The 19,663-nt window shown below is 39.2% G+C and overlaps 2 protein-coding genes across 4 annotated transcripts in view; one reads left to right on the top strand and one right to left on the bottom strand.

Annotated features, from left to right (window-relative positions):
- Nucleotides 1-926: 926 nt before the first annotated feature.
- LOC125233275 (probable low-specificity L-threonine aldolase 2) lies at nt 927-14,202 on the bottom strand. Of its 2 annotated transcripts, XM_048139222.1 has the most exons (9): nt 14,119-14,202; nt 13,307-13,613; nt 12,342-12,416; nt 11,556-11,722; nt 7,759-7,855; nt 6,774-6,897; nt 3,497-3,633; nt 2,759-2,907; nt 927-1,929 (listed from the first exon to the last, which is right to left on the bottom strand). In XM_048139222.1, exons 1-9 carry the CDS (start codon nt 14,158-14,160, stop codon nt 1,747-1,749), a joined length of 1,281 nt encoding a protein of 426 aa, XP_047995179.1. In that variant the 5' UTR covers nt 14,161-14,202; the 3' UTR covers nt 927-1,746. The 2 variants fall into 2 exon arrangements, with proteins under 2 accessions (XP_047995179.1, XP_047995180.1); XM_048139223.1 differs by lacking the exon at nt 14,119-14,202 and having other exon boundaries at nt 13,307-13,832.
- A 1,259-nt stretch (nt 14,203-15,461) lies between these two features.
- Nucleotides 15,462-19,663, top strand: part of LOC125233313 (myosin heavy chain, non-muscle) — a 166,147-nt gene continuing 161,945 nt past the window's right edge. Inside the window, exon 1 of one of the 2 annotated variants that reach the window (XM_048139281.1) lies at nt 15,462-16,214. In XM_048139281.1, coding sequence (XP_047995238.1) covers nt 15,870-16,214 — 345 coding nt within the window. In that variant the 5' untranslated portion in view covers nt 15,462-15,869. The remainder of the gene's footprint in view (nt 16,215-19,663) is intronic. The other variant, XM_048139282.1, reaches the window with a different exon arrangement.

The raw sequence follows: 19,663 nt of genomic DNA, 5'->3' as shown, positions 1-19,663 counted from the left end.
CAATTGTTCACTCATCAGTTCAGTGACTTTTTATAAGGGGGTAAGAAAATATGACTGTTTTGTAAAATGTGTTATATTTAGATGAAAAGCTACAACTAGGAGGTAAATTATACAATAAATAATATATGTATAACAATTGTATATTTGATAGGTGATATTTCATCACAACATTGTACTTACTCATAATGTCAACAATAAACAGGACTTATATTTTCATTTATATTTTATACCTATTGATAGAAAATTTCGAATGGCACAGCATTTATAATGTGCAATACTTATTGTCTAAATTTAGTAAAGTCACAATGTTTCATATAGTACATAAGACATTTATTATAACAGCAATTAACAACTTAACAGTCCCTATACAAAATATTGAGACGTTCTCCAAAATAGTAAGTCCTTCAAATTACTTCAATCAGTACATGACACAATCGGTACGTATATAAAGATACATAGTGTACCTAACCACCCAGCCACGACATTGGTCTAAGCGCGACAGCGGTGAGCGGCAGACATACGTGCGAATGAAAAGTCCCATCGCTGTGTCTCGCTCCAACGTATGGCCGCCGCTCACCGCTGTCGCGCTTAGACCAATGTCGTGGCTGAGCCGGAAGGCCTGAGTGCACGTTCATATTGGGCGTGCAGCGGGGCAACGATTGCGTGAATGTCAAACAATTGAAGCTCATCCAAGTGTCTTGAGTCGACGCGGCATATATTGCAACTTCCACGCTCGCCCGCTCCATAGAGGATAAGTGTGAGCGTCAGAATGGCGGGTGTCATTAATTTCTTAAATATCTCTGAAGTTCAAAGAGCACATTGCTCGAATTTTGGCGCACATTTGGCACATTGCTAGCACTAACTCCTGACGTATACCACACCAGGATTGCTTGACGAACACCCGCCATTCTGACGCTCACGAATAAGTAAGGGAAGAGTTGTAACTCCATACATCAGTTAACGCGAGTTATTTGTATAGGCATAGTTAGTGACATCTAGCGACAATCACGCGTCAAATAGCGTGAATTACCAGTACCACTATTCAATACTAGATGTCACAGTGTCTCGTCTACCAAAAATGTAATATTAGAACAGTTTACAACTTATATTACAAGCAGAAGGAATTGAAAACAGAATACTGATTTTTACTATTGTAATATTAGCTAAAAATTGGTGAGCATTAGAATCTTCGTTCGTCGCGACATCTATTGACAAGTAGCAGTACTGATAATTTACGCTAGTTGACGAGTGATTGTCGCTAGATGTCACTATACTGATGCATGGAGTTACAACTCTTCCCTTCCTCTATGCCCGCTCCACACAGAGCGTCCACTTAGGCAGTGCGTTTTCACATTATCCGATCGGATGTCGGAAGGATGTCAAAGGCAAAAATCAAAGATGGCGGCCTAAATGTATGGGATATTGGTCCTACATCCTTTATCGGATCGGATAATGTGAAAACGCACTTACACTATGGCGGATTGTTTGGTCGTCGAAGTTAGAGTGAGAGAAAGAGAAGTTATGGTAAATGGATATGGTTTTGAACACCGTTGCTTTATTATGGTGTTTAATGTCCTTGAACACGTATAGGTGATCTTCATAATAGCTAGCCACAAGTCCTCATTTGTGATGCCGTTGTGTAGTGTAATGCGGATGGTTTGGTGGCCGAAATTCGGTAAAGGTAAAAAAAATCTGACGATAAAATTCGAAGGACTCTTGTTTTCATATGATATCAAGGCTTAAATTCTATATTTTAGTAGCTTTTCCCGCCTCTGTCTCAATTTCTTTAAACACGTAGGTGATCTTCATAATGGCTAGCCACAGGTCCTCATCTGTGATGCCGTTGTGTAGTGTAAAGCGGATGGTTTGGTCGTCGAAGATTATGCTTTTGAGGATTACGCCTTCGTCGTTTGCGGTTTTGCAGTCTCCCTGGAACACAAAATTGCCTAAATTAAATACTATATCCATGCTCTTATACAATTGATGTGAACGTACAGATGTAGTGTGACAAGGGTTTCCTTCGTATTTTTCCGGAAACGATCGTATTTGGGTCATTTTTTTCAAAGTCCACCCCATTTTTTTGGATTTGGAATTTTTTACGTGGTTTTGACTCAGAATCGCGAGCTCGTTCAATCCTGATAGGAGAAAAAGTGTCCCCAAGGTTTTTTCCATTCCATTTTTTCATACATTTTGTATGGCGGTAACGGAATGGAAGGTTTGAAAAATGTATGGAAATCTTGAGACATTTTTTTTCTCCTATCAGGATCGAAATACCTCGCGATTCTGAGTATGAATCGCGTAAAAAATACCCATGTTACAAAAAAAGTGGAGTCAATGTCAGTACTTACCAGCAGCGGCTGGTCCATACAAGCCGATTCCCACCGGCTTGCCTAAAATTGATTACCAGTAAAGTACCTAATAATGTTAAGGTAGGTTTCTTTTTGCTCAATGTTGCCTGAGGTAGCAGACATTTTCACCAGCCGCCACTGGTACTTACATCTTGTACTGAGACTGACTGAAATAGCATGACACGTTCGTACGTTTCCGTAACAATACGGGAGCAAATCTTTTGGCACTACATCTGTACAATAAATCCAGTGGTCGGACGCCGGACACGAAGCGATTAATAGGGTAAATAAGAAAAATAGGCATGTACCTGATTTTTGACAACCCTGAATAGTCGAAAAGAACGACACGATTTGACCCTGAACCGCTGTCAAACTTCGCTTTTGTAGGTAGTGTTACAGAGGTCGCGTACCTGAGTCTCCTGCAGTGAAACTTGAGCTAGTCTCTGCACGACCCTCCCCGCGTCGACGGGACATTTGGGGGTGAGTTTCACCAGGACTATGTTGGTGTGCTGGTTTTGGACGTCTATTGTGAAGCATTTGAGGAACATGCCTTCGATTACTGTAACAGAAGGTGTGGGTAATTTTGGAGTATCGCAAAATGGGCAGAAATATAGGAAGAGTCGTCCGCTCAAGCGCGGATCCAGCTTCCTGCCGGTCATGCCGGGGGGGGGTCACGTGATCTATTTGTATGGCCAACCTAGGCTCCGGGAGGGGGGGGGGTGTCATGACCTTGGATCCGCGCATGTGACTCCGCTGTTCGTTGAGAAATTATCTGATGATAATTATGTAATGGAATGGTGTAAGATTCACAGATGGTAGGATGATCTTACGATACTTGCGGACGCAATATGGACTTTTATTCACACAAGCAATTTTATTCATACGAAATGTATGAATAATCAGAGTTCCAGGGTTTATAAAGTAATAGGCGGCAGACTCCTTTTTTACACCGGCAATTTTTTGGTGGCAATCAAGCATACGGCCCGCTTATTGAGTTACCGTACCGTCTAACCTATACTAAGTAGGTATAATTTGTGTAATTTCTTATTTAATAACTAGCGACAGTGAACAGTTGAACACATACCATCAAGCGACCTGCCTGCTGGTTTACCCCCTATCCTATCACATGAAAAAATAATGTAAATTACCTTGAGCCATTCTATTCGCCCGTTTGTGGTCCAACGCCAGCTGCGGAACGATTTCGTCGAGCGCCGTGAGCGCGCACGCCGCTAACACCCCGGCTTGTCGCATTCCGCCGCCTAGCATTTTGCGGACGCGTCGGGCCCTGAAATATGGAGTAAGAACTTATAAAAACTGTTGCCATAATGTTTGTACCGATTGGCCTAGCGCGTAGTGACCCTGCCTGCTAAGCGGTCCTGGGTTCGAATCCCGGTAAGGGAATTTATTTGTGTGATGAGCACAGATATTTGTTCCTACAGGGTTAGCCCATGATTGCCGCGAGAGTATGTCGCCGCGAGATAGACTACCCGTCCTTATGTCATTAATACAGTTAGAAGAAGACGTGTCATCTATCTCGCGGCAATCATGTGCTAGGCCTACTGAGCCATGGATGTTTTCTATATAGGTATCAAAGACATATGTAACTCCGTATATACTCGGAGGAAATATAGACTGGAGTAGCCTTTCAGTTACTTACCCCTCTGCCAAAAAACTTGAACAAATGTTCATAAAGTCACGTAAATACAATTTCACAATCGATTCATGCTCATTCACAGAATCGCCACGACACATATCACTGGTAATTAAAAATGCCCGCGTGTGCTGTGAACACTTGTAATAAGCGCTCAAATACCTCAAGTTTGCAATAAGATGGCATAATATTCCATTTGTAACTAATTTTAATATTGTTGTATTACTGTTTTTATTATCTAAATGATAATATTTTTGTCATACGTCATCGAATATCGATTTATGTGATCGAATGCAATCGATTTGAAATTTGTTGGTGGGTAGAAATTACGTCACGAACACTCCCCACGAGACTTCGATTTTTTGCTGTTTAAGAAGTTACCTAATGTGGTTTAAAATAGGGTCGATATTTATATATCAATTTATTCATAAAAAGACGCACTCCCCACGAGACTTCATTTATATATTTTGTAAGAATTAACCTCATTGCAATTAGAATAGAGCATATAATAATATTGACAAGGATAATTGAAAATTAGAAAAATAATTTGACCGAGACTTGTCTTAGAGATGTGGGCATGGTCGATAAAATACCAAATATCGATAAAAAAGTATGATTTGCAAACCTTGATCACACAATTCATTTGAAATATATTTGCAATTTTCCGAAAGAGAATGATTTGAGTTTTATTACATGTACTTAATAAACTTTTCACTTTGAACCAGTATTGATAACAGTTAATGAAGACTAAACCATTTCTAGTTTATTTATTTAACCAAGTTTGTTTATAATGATTTAGTACCACCAACCGCAGTAAACGTTGTTGATTAGTTAGTCTGGAAAAATAAATTAATGTTTTGTCAAAATGTCAAATATTTCTTTACCTACTAATCGTATTATCCATCGCTAGTCCACCCGCGTGATACCTACTACCCAGGATTGTCATTACTGAATCTTAATATGATTATAATAGTGCCAAACATTAAACAGATCTATAAAAAACAACGACATCATTATAGTATTTTATGCAACAGGCGTTTAAAGGAGGTCAAAAAAGACGAGTGGCGTGAGTAACAATTTGAGGCGAAGCCGAAAATTGTTATTGAGACGCCACGAGTATTTTTTGACTCAGTTAAACACCGTTGCATACAATACTTTTTCTACGACCATGCACTTAGTTTTTAATAGTTTTCTTGAATAAATTTCGTGAAATTCACACTGTTTCCTGTATTTTGACTCAAAGGTTTGTACTGTCAGCTCGGCTGCGCAAAGGCTTTCCGCGCACGCCCGCAGTGTCGTTATAAGGCGTTGCCATGGTTACAGAGCCAAACAATGCGTTTTCAGTTTTTTCGATACTGCGCGCATGCGCGGAAAGCCGGCGGACGCTGGCTTTGGGGAATAGACCTTTATGTAGGGTTTTAAAGACCTGTGCACGACCCTGTAAATGACGAATAACAGTTCGGGAGTAGAAAAAAATTATAATTTGCTTGATTAATTATTATCGACTTCTGTTATCGATGCCTGCCTCATCCCTATAGTTTGAGACACACACGTGCGCATTTAGTGTCCGTACACACTGTGTTTCTACGAAGTATTTCTAAGTGTGATATGTCTGTGTGCATCATAATGAGCATGTGTTATTTTTTTATCATAATGTGCGTGTGTATTGACAATAATATTTTTTGCATTTGTGAGTACTCCTTTACATGTGTTATTTCCTCACCTCCCGCGAATCTTGGCAGAATTATTTGTACGTAAACGCAACATGAAGGCTACTCCAGTCTATATTTCCTCCGAGCGTATATACGAATAAAGTCTAAGAAAAAAGCGTGCCTCAAAGCCATAGAGAAAAAGGTACGGTGGCCTAGATGGCGTTACACCTTTGGGGAACGCTCGGCTAGATGGCGCTAATATTAATATTTGACATTTTAACACATAATCAAGCTAAGAATATGGGCCATATTGTCAAAACTGAAGTTCAACAGTTTAAAGCTTGTGTCGAGAGATGGTAGTCTATGCACTGTGATTACACATATTACTTTGACAGAAACTCTATAATACTCGATCCTCTTTGGTAGGTATATAACACAAGCCTTCTTGAGCTTACCGTGGGACTAAGTCAATGTGTGTGGAATGTCCCCTATTCTTAATGTTTATTTATTTGTGTATTGTGTATGACCTTTTTCTACGCATGACTAGTCATAAACTAGACTCTAGGGGATCTGTCTGTCTGCCGCTCAATGACTGACTTGTCTTCTGTAACGGTGACGCATGCTCATTTTCCATCATCAAAAAGTACACTACGACAAGGAATCGATTACGTTTGTTTAAAAAAAAACCACCGCTAGTTTGGAATAAAGTCAGTTATTGTGAAGGGGAAATCCATATGGAACATTCAGGCTGCCATACAAGAGGTCGACAGTGTAATTTGAGATGTTTTCAAATTATAATCGGGACAATGCTCGTCGAATCAACATCCCACATGGCAGTAATCTCGTAAGCCGTCTATTAGGTACTTACTAGACTTGTCCTCGGCTTTCACGAGATTCTCATCATGGGGGATGATGATGTCGACGGCGCGGCGTTGCGGTCGATCTATAATCACAATGTCTATCTATTATCTACTCTGATCCACAGTCAAACTGTGTAAACCGTTTTGTGGGACACGTGTTGCTGTATAAATGCACCTTTTTCTGCTAATAAATAAATAAATAAATAACAAAAAAAAAAGAAAAAGTCTTAGACAATATTACTTTCGAAGCTCTCATACTCACTGTTCAATGAAATGTACGGAGCCTATAAGCGCGGAGCCGACGGGACAGCTTAAGCCTTTGCTAAAACACACGGATACGCTGTCGCAGTGCTTGACCACTTCTTTTACTGGGACGTTCAGGTATGCTGGAAAAGAAAATACATATTGGTTACTTATGTCACTTAGAAGCAAAACAAACAGTAAAAATCTATAATAGACTATCCCGACATTGACTGAAGAAATTTTGAAACTCAAATGTTTAACTTTCATAGTTTGGGCCAAGTGTAAAAAGTACCTACTGTAGTGTAGCAACTGAGACTTTTTGCTTTTAGACTGGATTACAGAATCTATCCGCCCGCCAATGAGGAGGCACACTGACATTTTATCCCGCCAGGCGGCGCCTGTGCAAGTGTCTAGGCATGTCACTGTCCTTCATATGTGAAACAGAGGGAAAACATCATCTTCTCGCTCTTATGTATGGAATGGACTAATAGGGTGGTGCCATCTGTCATAACCTTTGAGTGTGTCCTCATTTTTAGATATCTACTACCTACCTATAGAGGTGAATGTGGTCGATTTTTACTCAATAATCTGGTAGCATTGAGCACTGGTGGTCTAGCGGTAAGAGCGTGCGACTTTCAATCCGGACGTCACGGGTTCGAACCACGGATCGAACCAATGACTTACGGAACTTATGTGCGAAATGTCATTTGATATTTGCTTGTCGCTTTTCGGTGAAGGAAAACATCGTGAAGAATCCGGGCTAATCCCAATAAGGTCTAGTTAGTTACCCTTCGGGTTGGAAGGTCGGACGGCAGTCGCTTTCGTAAAACTGGTTACTACGCCAAATCTTGAGATTAGTTGTAAAAGCGGACCCCGGGCGCCCATGGGCCGTGGCGAATGCTGGGATAACGCAAGGAGGATAATGAATCTAGTAGCATTTGCAAAGATAATGAAAAAAAAATGGCGCTGATATAAAGAAAATCAAGTAATTTAACTTGTTTTACCTGCCGCGTTGAAGATACGCGCTCCGTCTATATGCAAAGGTAAGGAATGTTTCTTGCAGATGGCAGACAACTCATCGAGCCATTTCATCGGCAGGACCTGCAAAGATATAAGGTAAATAAATTAGTCATTAATGTCAATAAAAATCAATATCCTGTAGCCTATCAAAAAGAGTAGAAAATAACCTAACCAAAAAATTAAAATTTTGAAAAAACTTAGTGGGCCGATTTTCATGAAACATGGCTAAGAACACTCCCGACTAACTCAGCTTTCAAACAAAAAAAAACTAAATCTAAATCGGTTCATCCATTCGGGAGCTAGGATGCCACAGACAGACAGACACGTCAAACATATAACACCCCGTCGCTTTTGCGTCGGGGGTTAATAATGGGGGCGCCACCGTCTATGTAAACCGCTTTGCATGTGGCAACTATTTTGACACTTCTGTATGAAAAAAAGTAAGTGTTGCTACGATAAATAAATAAAATAGTTCCATTTGTACTGTTTTTTGCTAAGCGTCATCTGCGGTTTACACAGGTATTATTACTTTGTTTTTCTTTTCTGAAATCCATAATTTTACATATTCGTGTGATAGATGGCGCTTCAAATTAATTGTCACACTGCATGAATTATTCTGAATGTTTTTGAATCGTAAGTACACATTTACACATAACAGAAAATCATTTCAAGCTAAAACTTTATGCTCAGAGCTCATTGTATACTGTGTAAATTTAATAATATCAACTATTTGATGACAACTGCCAATTAATTTGATAGATAAGTGCAAAATAGTGCTCAAATATAATTATCATAGGTGATTATACTCCAATCAAAGTGGTCTTTATCTACTTTATTGGTGACCTCTAAACTTATTCAGTCAAACTAGAGCACAGTACAGTCATACCTAGCGATCAAATATATGAAAGAGGCGCGTTCCTAGCACACAGTCTAAGCTCGTGTAGGTGAACGCGTACTATGCTTGTATGAGTGAAATAAGACAGGTCGACTGTTCGCGTTTTTGACAGGCGGTAACTGTGAGATAACCGAGGGGGTGGGCGGCACTTCGGCGGGGAGCGGGAGTGGCCATACTGTACTTGGTACTGTCAACAAATTGATTATATAGTAGGAAAGCTTTTTAGAGCTTAGTTTTTTAGTTTAGAGAGGCACATTTTTAATTTAAAAAAATCTTGGCTGTACAGTCGGCAGCAAAGATACAGTCAAAATGCAAGAAATAACTAGATACATTATACGCGACCTGTGCAGGCAATAAAATCCTAATATGTACTTATTCTTTCCACCTCAACCGGCATAATATTGAACTAAAAAAAGGCTGCCTAAATATTTGATACGCTCTTAGGGCTTTAAAAATAAGAGTTCACTAAACTGACTTTCCCTGCATTTTAAATAGGGGTTCCTTTTGTACCTTTTGGTACGGAACCCTAAACAGCTAGACATATTGAAATTAAATTATGTAGCATTATAGTTGTAAGTTGTGTTGTAGTTGTGTGTTGTGTGTACTTTATTTGTCACGAAACGCCACCATAAAAAAAAAAATATATGAACATCCATACTAATATTATAAATGGGAAAGTGTGTGTGTGTCTGTTTGTTTGTCCGTCTTTCACGGCAAAACGGAGCGACGAATTGACGTGATTTTTTGTGGAGATAGTTGAAGGGATGGAGAGTGACATAGGCTACTTTTTGTCCCTTTCTAACGCGAGCGAAGCCGCGGGCAAAAGCTAGTACATAATTATAATAAATTTAATACCTATCGTGACTCTAACTTTGTAACATACAAACATTATTGCAATCGTGTAATATTTACAGAAACCTATGTAGGTATATAAATGTAAATGTCCTTCCTGACTGAGTCATCAACGCAGCAAATCACAAAAGCTAGAAAGATGAAGTTTCCCCTTTCTTCCCGTGGGTGTCGTAGAAGTCGACTGTGGGATATGGGTTCAATTGTGGCGTAGGCGAGAGGCTGGCAACCTGTCACTGCAATGTCAAAATTTCGATTTCTTTCAACCCCTTTTTGCCAAGAGTGGCACTGAAACTTAGTAGTTCATGTGCTCTACTGCCTACCCCTTTATGGGATACAGGCGTGATTATATGTATATGTATGAAGTTTGCAGTTACGAGGATTTTTTATTGCACCGCCTTATCCATACTAATATTATAAATGGGAAAGTATGTGTCTGTTTGTTTGTCCGTCTTTCACGGCAAAACGGAGCGACGAATTGACGTGATTTTTTAAGTGGAGATAGTCGAAGGGATGGAGAGTGTCATAGGCATAACTCCCCCTCCCCCCTGAAATGGGTCGCTAGCGAAGCCGCGGGCAAAAGCTAGTATTTTATAAGTTGATAGCTAAGGGAGGCCTGCGTCACTCGCTCGCGGTCGCGCGTTATATACCTACCTACACGCTCTAGCCGTTCATTCGAATGAACAAGTAGCCGAGGGTCGCCACGCGCCCGCCTGTGTAGTCGCGTGGCACGTGCCTACTATTCTTCTGAGCTTTACGGAGTAACTTAGTAGAAGTTTAATAAAGCGTAGATATTTGTCGTTTTGCGGGCAAGTGAAGGATCTGTTACGTTAGTAACTTATTAATAATCTGTGGCTTAGGGACCATCCACACTCATAAGACGCATGTCTCGGGCGTGGCGCGCGCTGCGCCGCCTGGGGGCGCGTCTTACGTCCTTCCTATACAAAATGTACTGAGGAGACGTTTTTTGAATTACATTCAGGCGGCGTGGCGGAGACGTCCGTTGCGCGCCCCGAGACACGCGACTCCTAAGTGGGGATGCTGCCTTAGGTGTTTTCTCCAAATCGAAGGTGGGCGTTTTCCAAAATAAATCTCGAATATCGAATTTCACCAGATCTGTACGTGTTTAGGCTCATTCTTCTCAGAATCACGAGCTGATTCGATCCCGGCGATAAAAAAATGTGTCCCAAATTTTCCATACAAAATTCGCGTTTCCAAAACGTCACGCACGTTCATACTAAAATCGTGTCGTAAAAGGAAAAAAAAAATAGGACACATTGTTTTATCGTCAGGATCGAATCAGCTCGTGATTCTGAGAAGAATGAGCCCAGACACGTCCAGATCTGGTGAAATTCGGTATTCGAGATTTATTTTGGAAAACGCCCAGGTGCCGATTGAATTGCTCTCAATTTGTTATGTCCACACCAGAGCGAGGCACGTCGCGAGGCGATGCACCAAAGTGTAATTCTTGGCTTGGTGTAAGGGAAGTCCCAACCACTGATGGCAATATTGTAAACCTTTTTCAAGGAAAATAAAATATTTTTCATTTTTTTTTTTTTTTTCATGAAACGCGCGTTCTGCTCCGGCCTATTAGGTACGTCTACATCGGCCGTTTGCCGCGCGAGGGCTGTTGCCTTGACATTGCCTCGCAAGTCTCGGTGGCACGCACCCATGCTCTGTCGCACTCACCACTGCACCACGCTTTAACCCTTCTCAATGACATACTGGCCAGCGACAGCAAACTGGATATGTTTCACAGCACGGAGCCGCAATTCCTTGCGATCAGCGCCCGTCACTTGGAGTCTATAACTACTCCAAGTTCGATCCACGTGTGAGTACCTACTATATTATGTACTTTATGTTCCGCCACACTATTTTATATAAGTGTACCAGGATTATTCATGTTTATACCCTCCTGTACGATTGACATGTTTAGCTAGGCTGTTAATGTTAATTTAAGGAATAAATAAATAAAGAATAAAGAATAAAGTCTTGCGCTTTTATGCTAAAACGCTTTTTTATAAAATCATGGCTCACCTTCCCACCGCAAACGTTATGGGTATTCTCAATGCAGACTAACGATGTGACTGGCTCGTGTACGTCGGAGCCTCGTATGCGGTTTTCCATCTTCTCCAGGTCAAAGGTGCCGTCGGGTTTGTTCTCCATTGTGGATAATAAGCAGCCGCCGAGGTGCGCTGCGCCGCCTGAAGATGATATTATAGATAACAAATAACCGGGTCCACAAAGAGCGAGGCAATGTGATCATGCGATGAACGTCCAATGCAGGATGCCTAGCCGAGCTAAACGCACATCTATGTAGACGCCTGCAGCGGCTGGTCCATACAAGTCGATTCCCACTGGCTTGCCTAAAATTGATTACTAGTAAAGTACGTACCTAATGTTAAGGTAGGTTTCTTTTTGCTCAGTGTTGCCTAGCAGAAATTTTCACCAGCCACCACTGGTAGACGCTATGCTATGTAGTTATGTGGCTAATTGGCTATGTAGTACGTTCGTCGCGTGAACACAATGCCTCGGGCAGTGCCTCCCTCTGTGTGGACCCGGCTATTTACGACCCGCTTGCTAGCTTAATTTGCGTTCTCGCACGCGACTCTATACGAGTATATTATACATCAAGCGACTTTTATTAGGTGTGGTTAAGTTAGCTTGACACAAGACTGGATGTCTAGATAGTGTTGTGCGCTGATTAGTTAATGAGCCCATAGATTCCATAGACGCATTTCAAATATGTTAACTTAAAAATCTTAAAAATAAACATTTCTTATTGTACAGTTTCTACTTCTAACAATGAAGAAATCAACTTGCCTTGTTCATATTTGTAAATGTGTGCTTTGTCTCCAACAATGACCTCTGAACCTCTCTTGTTGCAGTGCACCATGACTGAAATAACAAAGAAATATTGTATCATGAAATTAGTAAAATTGCTTTACTAAAAATACCTCATGGTCTCTTACTTCAATTTTGGTACTTACCAAGTTACCAAGTTCTTTATGGTACCAGATCCCTATATGGTGTAGTAAATAAAAAAAGTAAAGTTTGATTGTCCCTTTGTGTCACGAAATGTCGTAAATTTTTGTATTCAGAATAAACAGAGTGATTTAGTAAGCTTAATTTTAATTTTAATCCTAACGTAATTTTAATCATAAAGTAAAACCACAGAATATATAATAGTACAAGTACAGAAGGCCCACTGCTTTGATGTTCACGAAATGCCGCCTTTTTAAATGCCTACAAAATTCTTACAAAGAAACCAGCCGCATGTGCGCGGCGTCCGGTGATAGGGTTGCCTATGGGTTGAAACGAATTAATGCTCAGATAACATATAATACTATTATATTAAAGTCTTGGGTACCTTCTAGGTATATATACAGTATTTATATATTTTTATTGAAGTTCCAACATCACAAGCCTTATTGAACTTTTCCGTGGGACTTTATCAATAGATATCTGTGTAAGAATGTCCTATGGTATTTATTACATGCATGATGTCTATTTAAATGAGCATTATTAGCCAATCCACACGCAGACATCGCATATGAACCTTTAAAAAAAACTCGCGACGTAAAGTAACAATAGAAAGTGCGAACCTGCGTTCCGTGAGAACGCGAGCCACCCCTGATTAGGCCGCGAACTCGCGGCCGCCAGCATGTACTTGTAGCGCGGCGATAGAATCGCGGAGTGAGCCGCCCCTGGTAAAACTCACTACACTAAGAAGTTCTTAAATTTCTAGCGAAGACATTTTCAATTGGTAATTAATAAATGAAACTTACTTGCAATCAAATTGGACATGGTACCAGAAGGCACAAACAACGCTGCCGGCTTCCCCATCAAGGCCGCAATCTTACTTTCTAAGGCATTTACTGTCGGGTCCTCTCCAAATACATCGTCTCCTAATGCAGAGTTCACCATAGCATGTTTCATCGCCTTCGTCGGCTTTGTTACGGTATCGGAACGCATATCTACTATGTACGCCATTGTAATACAAAAAAATATTGTGAAGTGCTCAAATTCTGGAACGTGAAACAACCTAACCTGCCGGTCGACTGAACTCTGACTGACTTCAGCTGAGATCAAATACTAAAATGAAAACAAGCTTGATTAGATAAAAGACTTGGGTGTATCAACACAACTCAACACTATAACAAATTGGGTAATAATTCAAGGTTATTTGCTTATTATTCAATCAACCGGTTCGTGTAACACAACACATTGAACATGCATTGAATAAATTGAATTATTGTGTATATAAATTGTCCAACTACTCCATTTGAAAAAGTCGGCAAATGTTATGCAAATACGATAGTTTTTCGGTATTCTCAATTAAGTAGCATAACGTTATGAGATGACTGCTGTCATTGTCAGCTGATTTGGATTTTGACAAGCAATATTAAAGGACCCTACACACGGGATTTTTAGTAGAATGTTGCAAGGTTAAAGCATATTTTTTGGACGGTTATTATATTCGACACGGGCAATTATTTATCAAGACGAAATGTGTCGTCTACGAATGATATTAGAAAATTACGCCACCATATCGAGTGAGGAGTGAAGCATTGAAGGAAGGCATGGAAAAAAATCGCACCTGTCTGATATTGCTTGATGTGCTCCGTAGTCCGTGGCTCATTTAGCAGAAGCGAATGAACTGGCATTCCATAAGGTCACAGATTCAAATCGTGCCGATTTGCCGAAAGAGTGTTATTTTTCTAAAAATTTTATAACTTGTAAATTAATCTAAATTACTATATAATCTGATCTGTATATTTTTTTAAATCTATTTCTGCATATCAGCGTTGTTGCTGGTACAAGTCTGAAATTTATACACTGCACGTCTATATTCTATTATAACCAAAGGAAATTGAATATGTAGTATTCAATATCAATTTCATTTTAAAGGCTAGTAAAACAAGTGCGGATCCAGCTTCGTGCCCAGGGGGGAGGGGGGGGGGGGTCACGTGGTCTATTTGTATGGCCAACTTAGGCTCCAGGGGGGGGGGGGGGCTGGATCCGCGCATGTAGTAAAAATTACTATGATGCTACATTTCATTATACATATAGCTTAGACGTAACCTACCTATACCTAAATTACCTAAGCAATACTCGTACGCCTGTGAGTGCTAGAACATAAATGAAAATGAAAATGAAATATTTATTTTTTAAGTAGGCATATCATAATGCGCATATGAACATGTCATAGCTTTCCTGATTCTGATTCCTGTCAATATATGAAACATAACTTACCATTAATGATATTAAATTGTGGTGGGGAAAAAATATAACTGTAAGGCCCCCCACAGACGGGACACAAAACTGTTTTGTCTCCGTCGCTCGGTCTATGGGCTAGTATGAAGGTGCGCACACGAGGCGACGCAACTTTTCATACAAATACGAAAGTCGCCGAGCAACTGTTGCCTCCGTGTGAGCGGAGCCTAACAATGATGGACAAAGATAAATCTTTGTCCGTTACTCCTAGTTACAGACACGTAGGTCAATTTAGTTATTTCTCTCCATCGCTCATATCATATCAAATTTCATGAAAATTACTGAATAAATAAGATTTTTTGCTCTACTGGTAACACTATTACCTTATGATTTGTCGCATTGTAAGTAAGGTCCTTTATAATATTTAATAAAAAATAAATTATAATCGTAGATTTTACTAAGATATCTAATTAAAATGAAATAACTGTTTCTATATTTAATTTAATATGATCAACACTAATTCGACATCAAACATAAAAACGTTTGCCATTAGCTTGTTCGCAATGTCTATTTCAGGTACCATAGACTACGTAAGTCATTTTCATTGGTAACTATCGGTTTAGAAAAAAAAATCTACAACAATAGCCAATCCTAAAATAGGGAGTAACGGCCGCCGCATTCGTGCCATTCATTTAATTTTCGTAATATAAAACAAATTTCAACGACAAAAAAACCGAATCGGCAAGATTTTGTGCTGCGTTTCTTCCTGCTCTTTATCAGTGGAAAAACTCTTTCACCGTTTCTCTTCACAAACTATGTCTATAACAAAAACTATGTTAAGATAAGTGAACGAAACAGCGTTACATTTAAGTCTTACAACAACAATCTTATACGAATTAAGAACAAACTCAACGTGAAGTCGGGCGTCGACCGGTCCATCCCTCCTACCGTAACCGTCGGCGACTCCGCCGCCTGTCAGTCGCAATCTTCATTTTGTATCGGCGCCTCGCGCGGTCTCGGAACGCGGGTGCATTTTTAAAAGTGTTGTGAGGTGCAGTGTCGGTCGGCGCGACCGTTTAATGTGTTCAGTGCCGGCGTTAGTAAAGCAAGTCGAGGCGCGCGGCGTGGTTCGCGATGGTTGACATGGATAGGAACGACCCGGAGCTCCGGTATCTGTCGGTGGATCGGAACAGCTTCAACGATCCGGCCACTCAGGCGGAATGGACGCAGAAGCGCTTAGTATGGGTGCCCCACGAGACCCAAGGGTTCGTGGCGGCCGGGATCAAAGGGGAGAGAGGAGACGAAGTGGAAGTGGAGATCGCCGAGTCGGGGAAGCGGATGCTGGTCCAGATAGATGACATCCAGAAGATGAATCCTCCCAAGTTTGACAAGGTGGAGGACATGGCAGAGCTGACATGCCTGAATGAAGCCTCGGTGCTGCATAACATCAAGGACAGATACTACTCCGGCCTGATTTATGTAAGTACCTCAAACTTTTTAATATTTCATGAGATTGCAAGAGTAGGGCAGCAAGCTCTGAGCATACCATAAAAACAAACAAATTATTGTTAAATTGCTGTAACTTTTACTTGCATTTATGTTAGTATACCTACAAATTCACAAACTATGATTAATTGTATTGATAACACCCAGTTACTTCAAGATTTATTTCCCTTACTTTATCTGCTTTAAAACACCAGAGACTCACAGATTTTTATTTTTAAAGGTACTTTTTAAACTTTCATATCTGAGTGTTAGTCAAAACTCATCAATTCAAACCTCAATACCATATAGAGAGGAAAAAAATTACCTCATATTTTGTCAGTATCAGACATATATGACATCAAAAACTTCCTGGCAGTGACATTATCCCTGTGTAGAGGTCAAAAAATATTGGTATGGTAAGGAAAATGTATGCATTTTATCCTTATACCCTTTATAATAATATAATGATCAGGATCCTCTTTTATTTAAAGGGGATTTGAATATAAATAAATAAATATTGGGGTACACCTTACACAGATCAAACTAGCCCCAAACTAAACGAAGCTTGTACTATGGGTGCTAAGTGGTGATGTACTTACTTATATAGATAAATACATACTTATATACATAGAAAAGATCCATGACTCAGGAACAAATATTTGTGCTCATCACACAAATATAATGCCCTTACCGGGATTCGGACCCGGGACCGTGGTATTGCAGGCACAGGATAAAGTATAATGATTTGACAAAATAAAAAGTAAAGTAAGTAGTAAGTGTATGATGACATCATACATTTTACAAGAATATTTTAAGAATTTTGTTAGCTTAAAGTTAAAACGATTCACACTTTGAACAATGAAGTCATACTTGTAGTTTTTTGTTATCTATTGGTGATTTAAGAATTTAAGTTGTAGATGTAGATGTAGATGTAGTGTAGGGACGCCTGGCCGGATACAGGCGGGCTGTCGATCGCTGGTGCGTTCATTCAGCCCAATTCCCTGGAGTTGGAGCTGCAGGTTACTGTCCCGGCTGCCCTCCCACACTTCTCTCCTCAAATCTTCTTGTTTTCCTGCAGAACAGAAGGACATCTTTAAGTTTGACATCCTTGAGTTCATCTTCTCCCAGATTGTCTCTACCGAATGTGTCATGTCGCGGTGCCGCATACATGACACATTAAGAATTTAAGTTAGGTGTTTTACTAAATACTGTGAACAAGTACACAAATGTATACTTTATTAAAAGAAAAGAACCAAAATAGCATTGCATATGGACTGAAAAAAATACATATTTGATGTTTATTTATATTTTATCACACCTGTTTTTAACCTTTGGAGACCCATATGTCAAAAATGAACCCTCAATTTTGGACTATCCCAAAAATAATTAAGGTGTCATTCAGATTTTTAAGCTGGCTCCCTGGGAGCTGATGGGGTTTGAAAAGTTAAAGTACTATGTATATTTAAGTAGTATTTTCTGATTCCTAGAGATAGTGATCTCTAGGAATCAGAAAATACAACTTCATGAAATAGGCTTGTATAACCTTATCAGCAAAATCCTGGTAAAGTAAGCTTAAAAAGATATATATGATTTAAAAAGTTTTGGCCTGGTCAAAACTGGCTGAAACTAGCTAAAACCAAAGCTGAACCTTCAGTTAGTCAACAGACATTACTAACTTAGCTTTTAAATATAAAGATGTTTATTTGTTTATATGACTGTCAAGGTGTTTATTTTGTTGCTAGGTTTTAGAATTAATATATAACCTTTTATGGATTTCTATAGGTGCTGTTATCCTACAATGTTTACTACTTGTTGCAGTTTATAGTTGCAATAACATTAATAAATAAATAAATAAATATTGGGGACACCTTACACAGATCAACTTAGCCCCAAACTAAGCGAAGCTTGTAATATGGATGCTAAGTGACGATATACATACTTAAATAGATAAATACATACTTATATCCATAGGAAAACATCCATGACTCAGGAACAAATATCTGTGCTCATCACACAAATAAATGCCCTTACCGGGATTCGAACCCAGGACCGTGGCTCAGCAGGCAGGGTCACTACCGACTGAGCCAGACCGGACGTCACTTGCAATCGAAGCAATACCATGCAGATTTTATTGTTATAGGCACTACCTTAATCAATTTTACCGTTATAATGAAATATAAGGAAACCTGCTTTGTATTTTTCTTTTTCAATTTTTAATATGGTACACGAACCTCATGTCATGGCTAATGTAAATTGATGTATTTTCCCACTTTTTGGAAAAATCCTTCTATGAAAGATTTCATCCTTATCTCTCAAAGGCCAAAGTCTCCTGTTAAAACTTTACTAGAAAGTTTTTGAGTGGATTGTAATTTGTTTTCACATACTGGTACAACTTTGAAAAAAATGTGTCCCTCTTTTTGGGACTGGCCTTTCTGGTGTCAAATTAAAATAGTATTTGCTTACTATCAAGCAATTTATCTGCTTGTTTGCCTCCTGTATAAAAAAAAAACTGGGAAATATGTAGCCTATGCTATACAAATCCAATATTACTATGAGTGTGTAATAGTAATAATTGAAAATTACTGGCTATCTTCATCTTCCTTAACATTTATAAATTATAAACTAACATATCTATGTCATCTTGATATTTCTCTATCAATCATAAGCCCAAAAAATACAACCAAGTACACCAGTGGTGGTGAAATCAAACCCAGATCTTCAGCTTATGCGGCTAACATGTTTGCCACTAGACCATCCAACTGCCGCATTTATTATAAAATATTCTTCGAAATACATCATGCTTGTGGATTGTTATCACATAATTAAATGTCAGTATGAACTGCAATTATGTATAGGTCAAATTTAAAAATGGAAAGCATCAACTATCTTGACGAATTTTATTTATCAACTTGTTCACACATAATTGGACTGAGATTTAATTGCAGCAATTTTCTTTTTTACCTTTAATAAATTATAATATGTTGAGATAATGTTTATTTAATTTATTGCAGTATAGATTTAATACTGGTAATTATAGTGTACCTTTTATAAATTATTTCATAAACATGATTCAATTGAATCAAATTATTTTGGACAGTTTATTTTAAAAATTTCTGTCTGCTGAGGTAAAAAAAAATTATACCTAACTACTTATCACTTCGAACTCCTCTTATCAGCTTCAAGAGTTTAACAATCCTTCATTAATAAAGTGGCCTCCAAAACACTATCATGTTTATATTTAAAGTTTAGTGACTCATTATCATCACAGATATTTTATTAACTGCCCTATCGGACAAAACGTGCAAAAATTGTATTTATAAGCATGTAATATTAACTCAATATTGGCCGAAATACTGATGCATACATCAAATTCTGATGACAGAGTCCAAAGTCTTTGACTGATCTAGATTTCGTTGCATTTTTTGCTGTGTCAAATACTACGT

This window comes from Leguminivora glycinivorella, chromosome 14 (genome assembly GCF_023078275.1).
Source record: "Leguminivora glycinivorella isolate SPB_JAAS2020 chromosome 14, LegGlyc_1.1, whole genome shotgun sequence".
In the NCBI taxonomy this organism is placed as follows: domain Eukaryota; kingdom Metazoa; phylum Arthropoda; class Insecta; order Lepidoptera; family Tortricidae; genus Leguminivora; species Leguminivora glycinivorella.
This window is presented reverse-complemented; position numbering and strand designations above follow the sequence as displayed.

What these genes read in the sequence shown, in the direction of transcription:
- LOC125233275 (XM_048139222.1), bottom strand. Translation starts at nt 14,160, where the DNA reads ATGAGCCACGGACTACGGAGCACATCAAGCAATATCAGACAG. An exon ending in CATCAAGCAATATCAGACAG is followed by an intron (nt 13,614 to 14,118) that starts GTGCGATTTTTT and finishes TTTTCATTTTAG; the next exon opens with TATTTGATCTCAGCTGAAGT. An exon ending in CATTTACAAATATGAACAAG is followed by an intron (nt 11,723 to 12,341) that starts GCAAGTTGATTT and finishes TATCATCTTCAG; the next exon opens with GCGGCGCAGCGCACCTCGGC.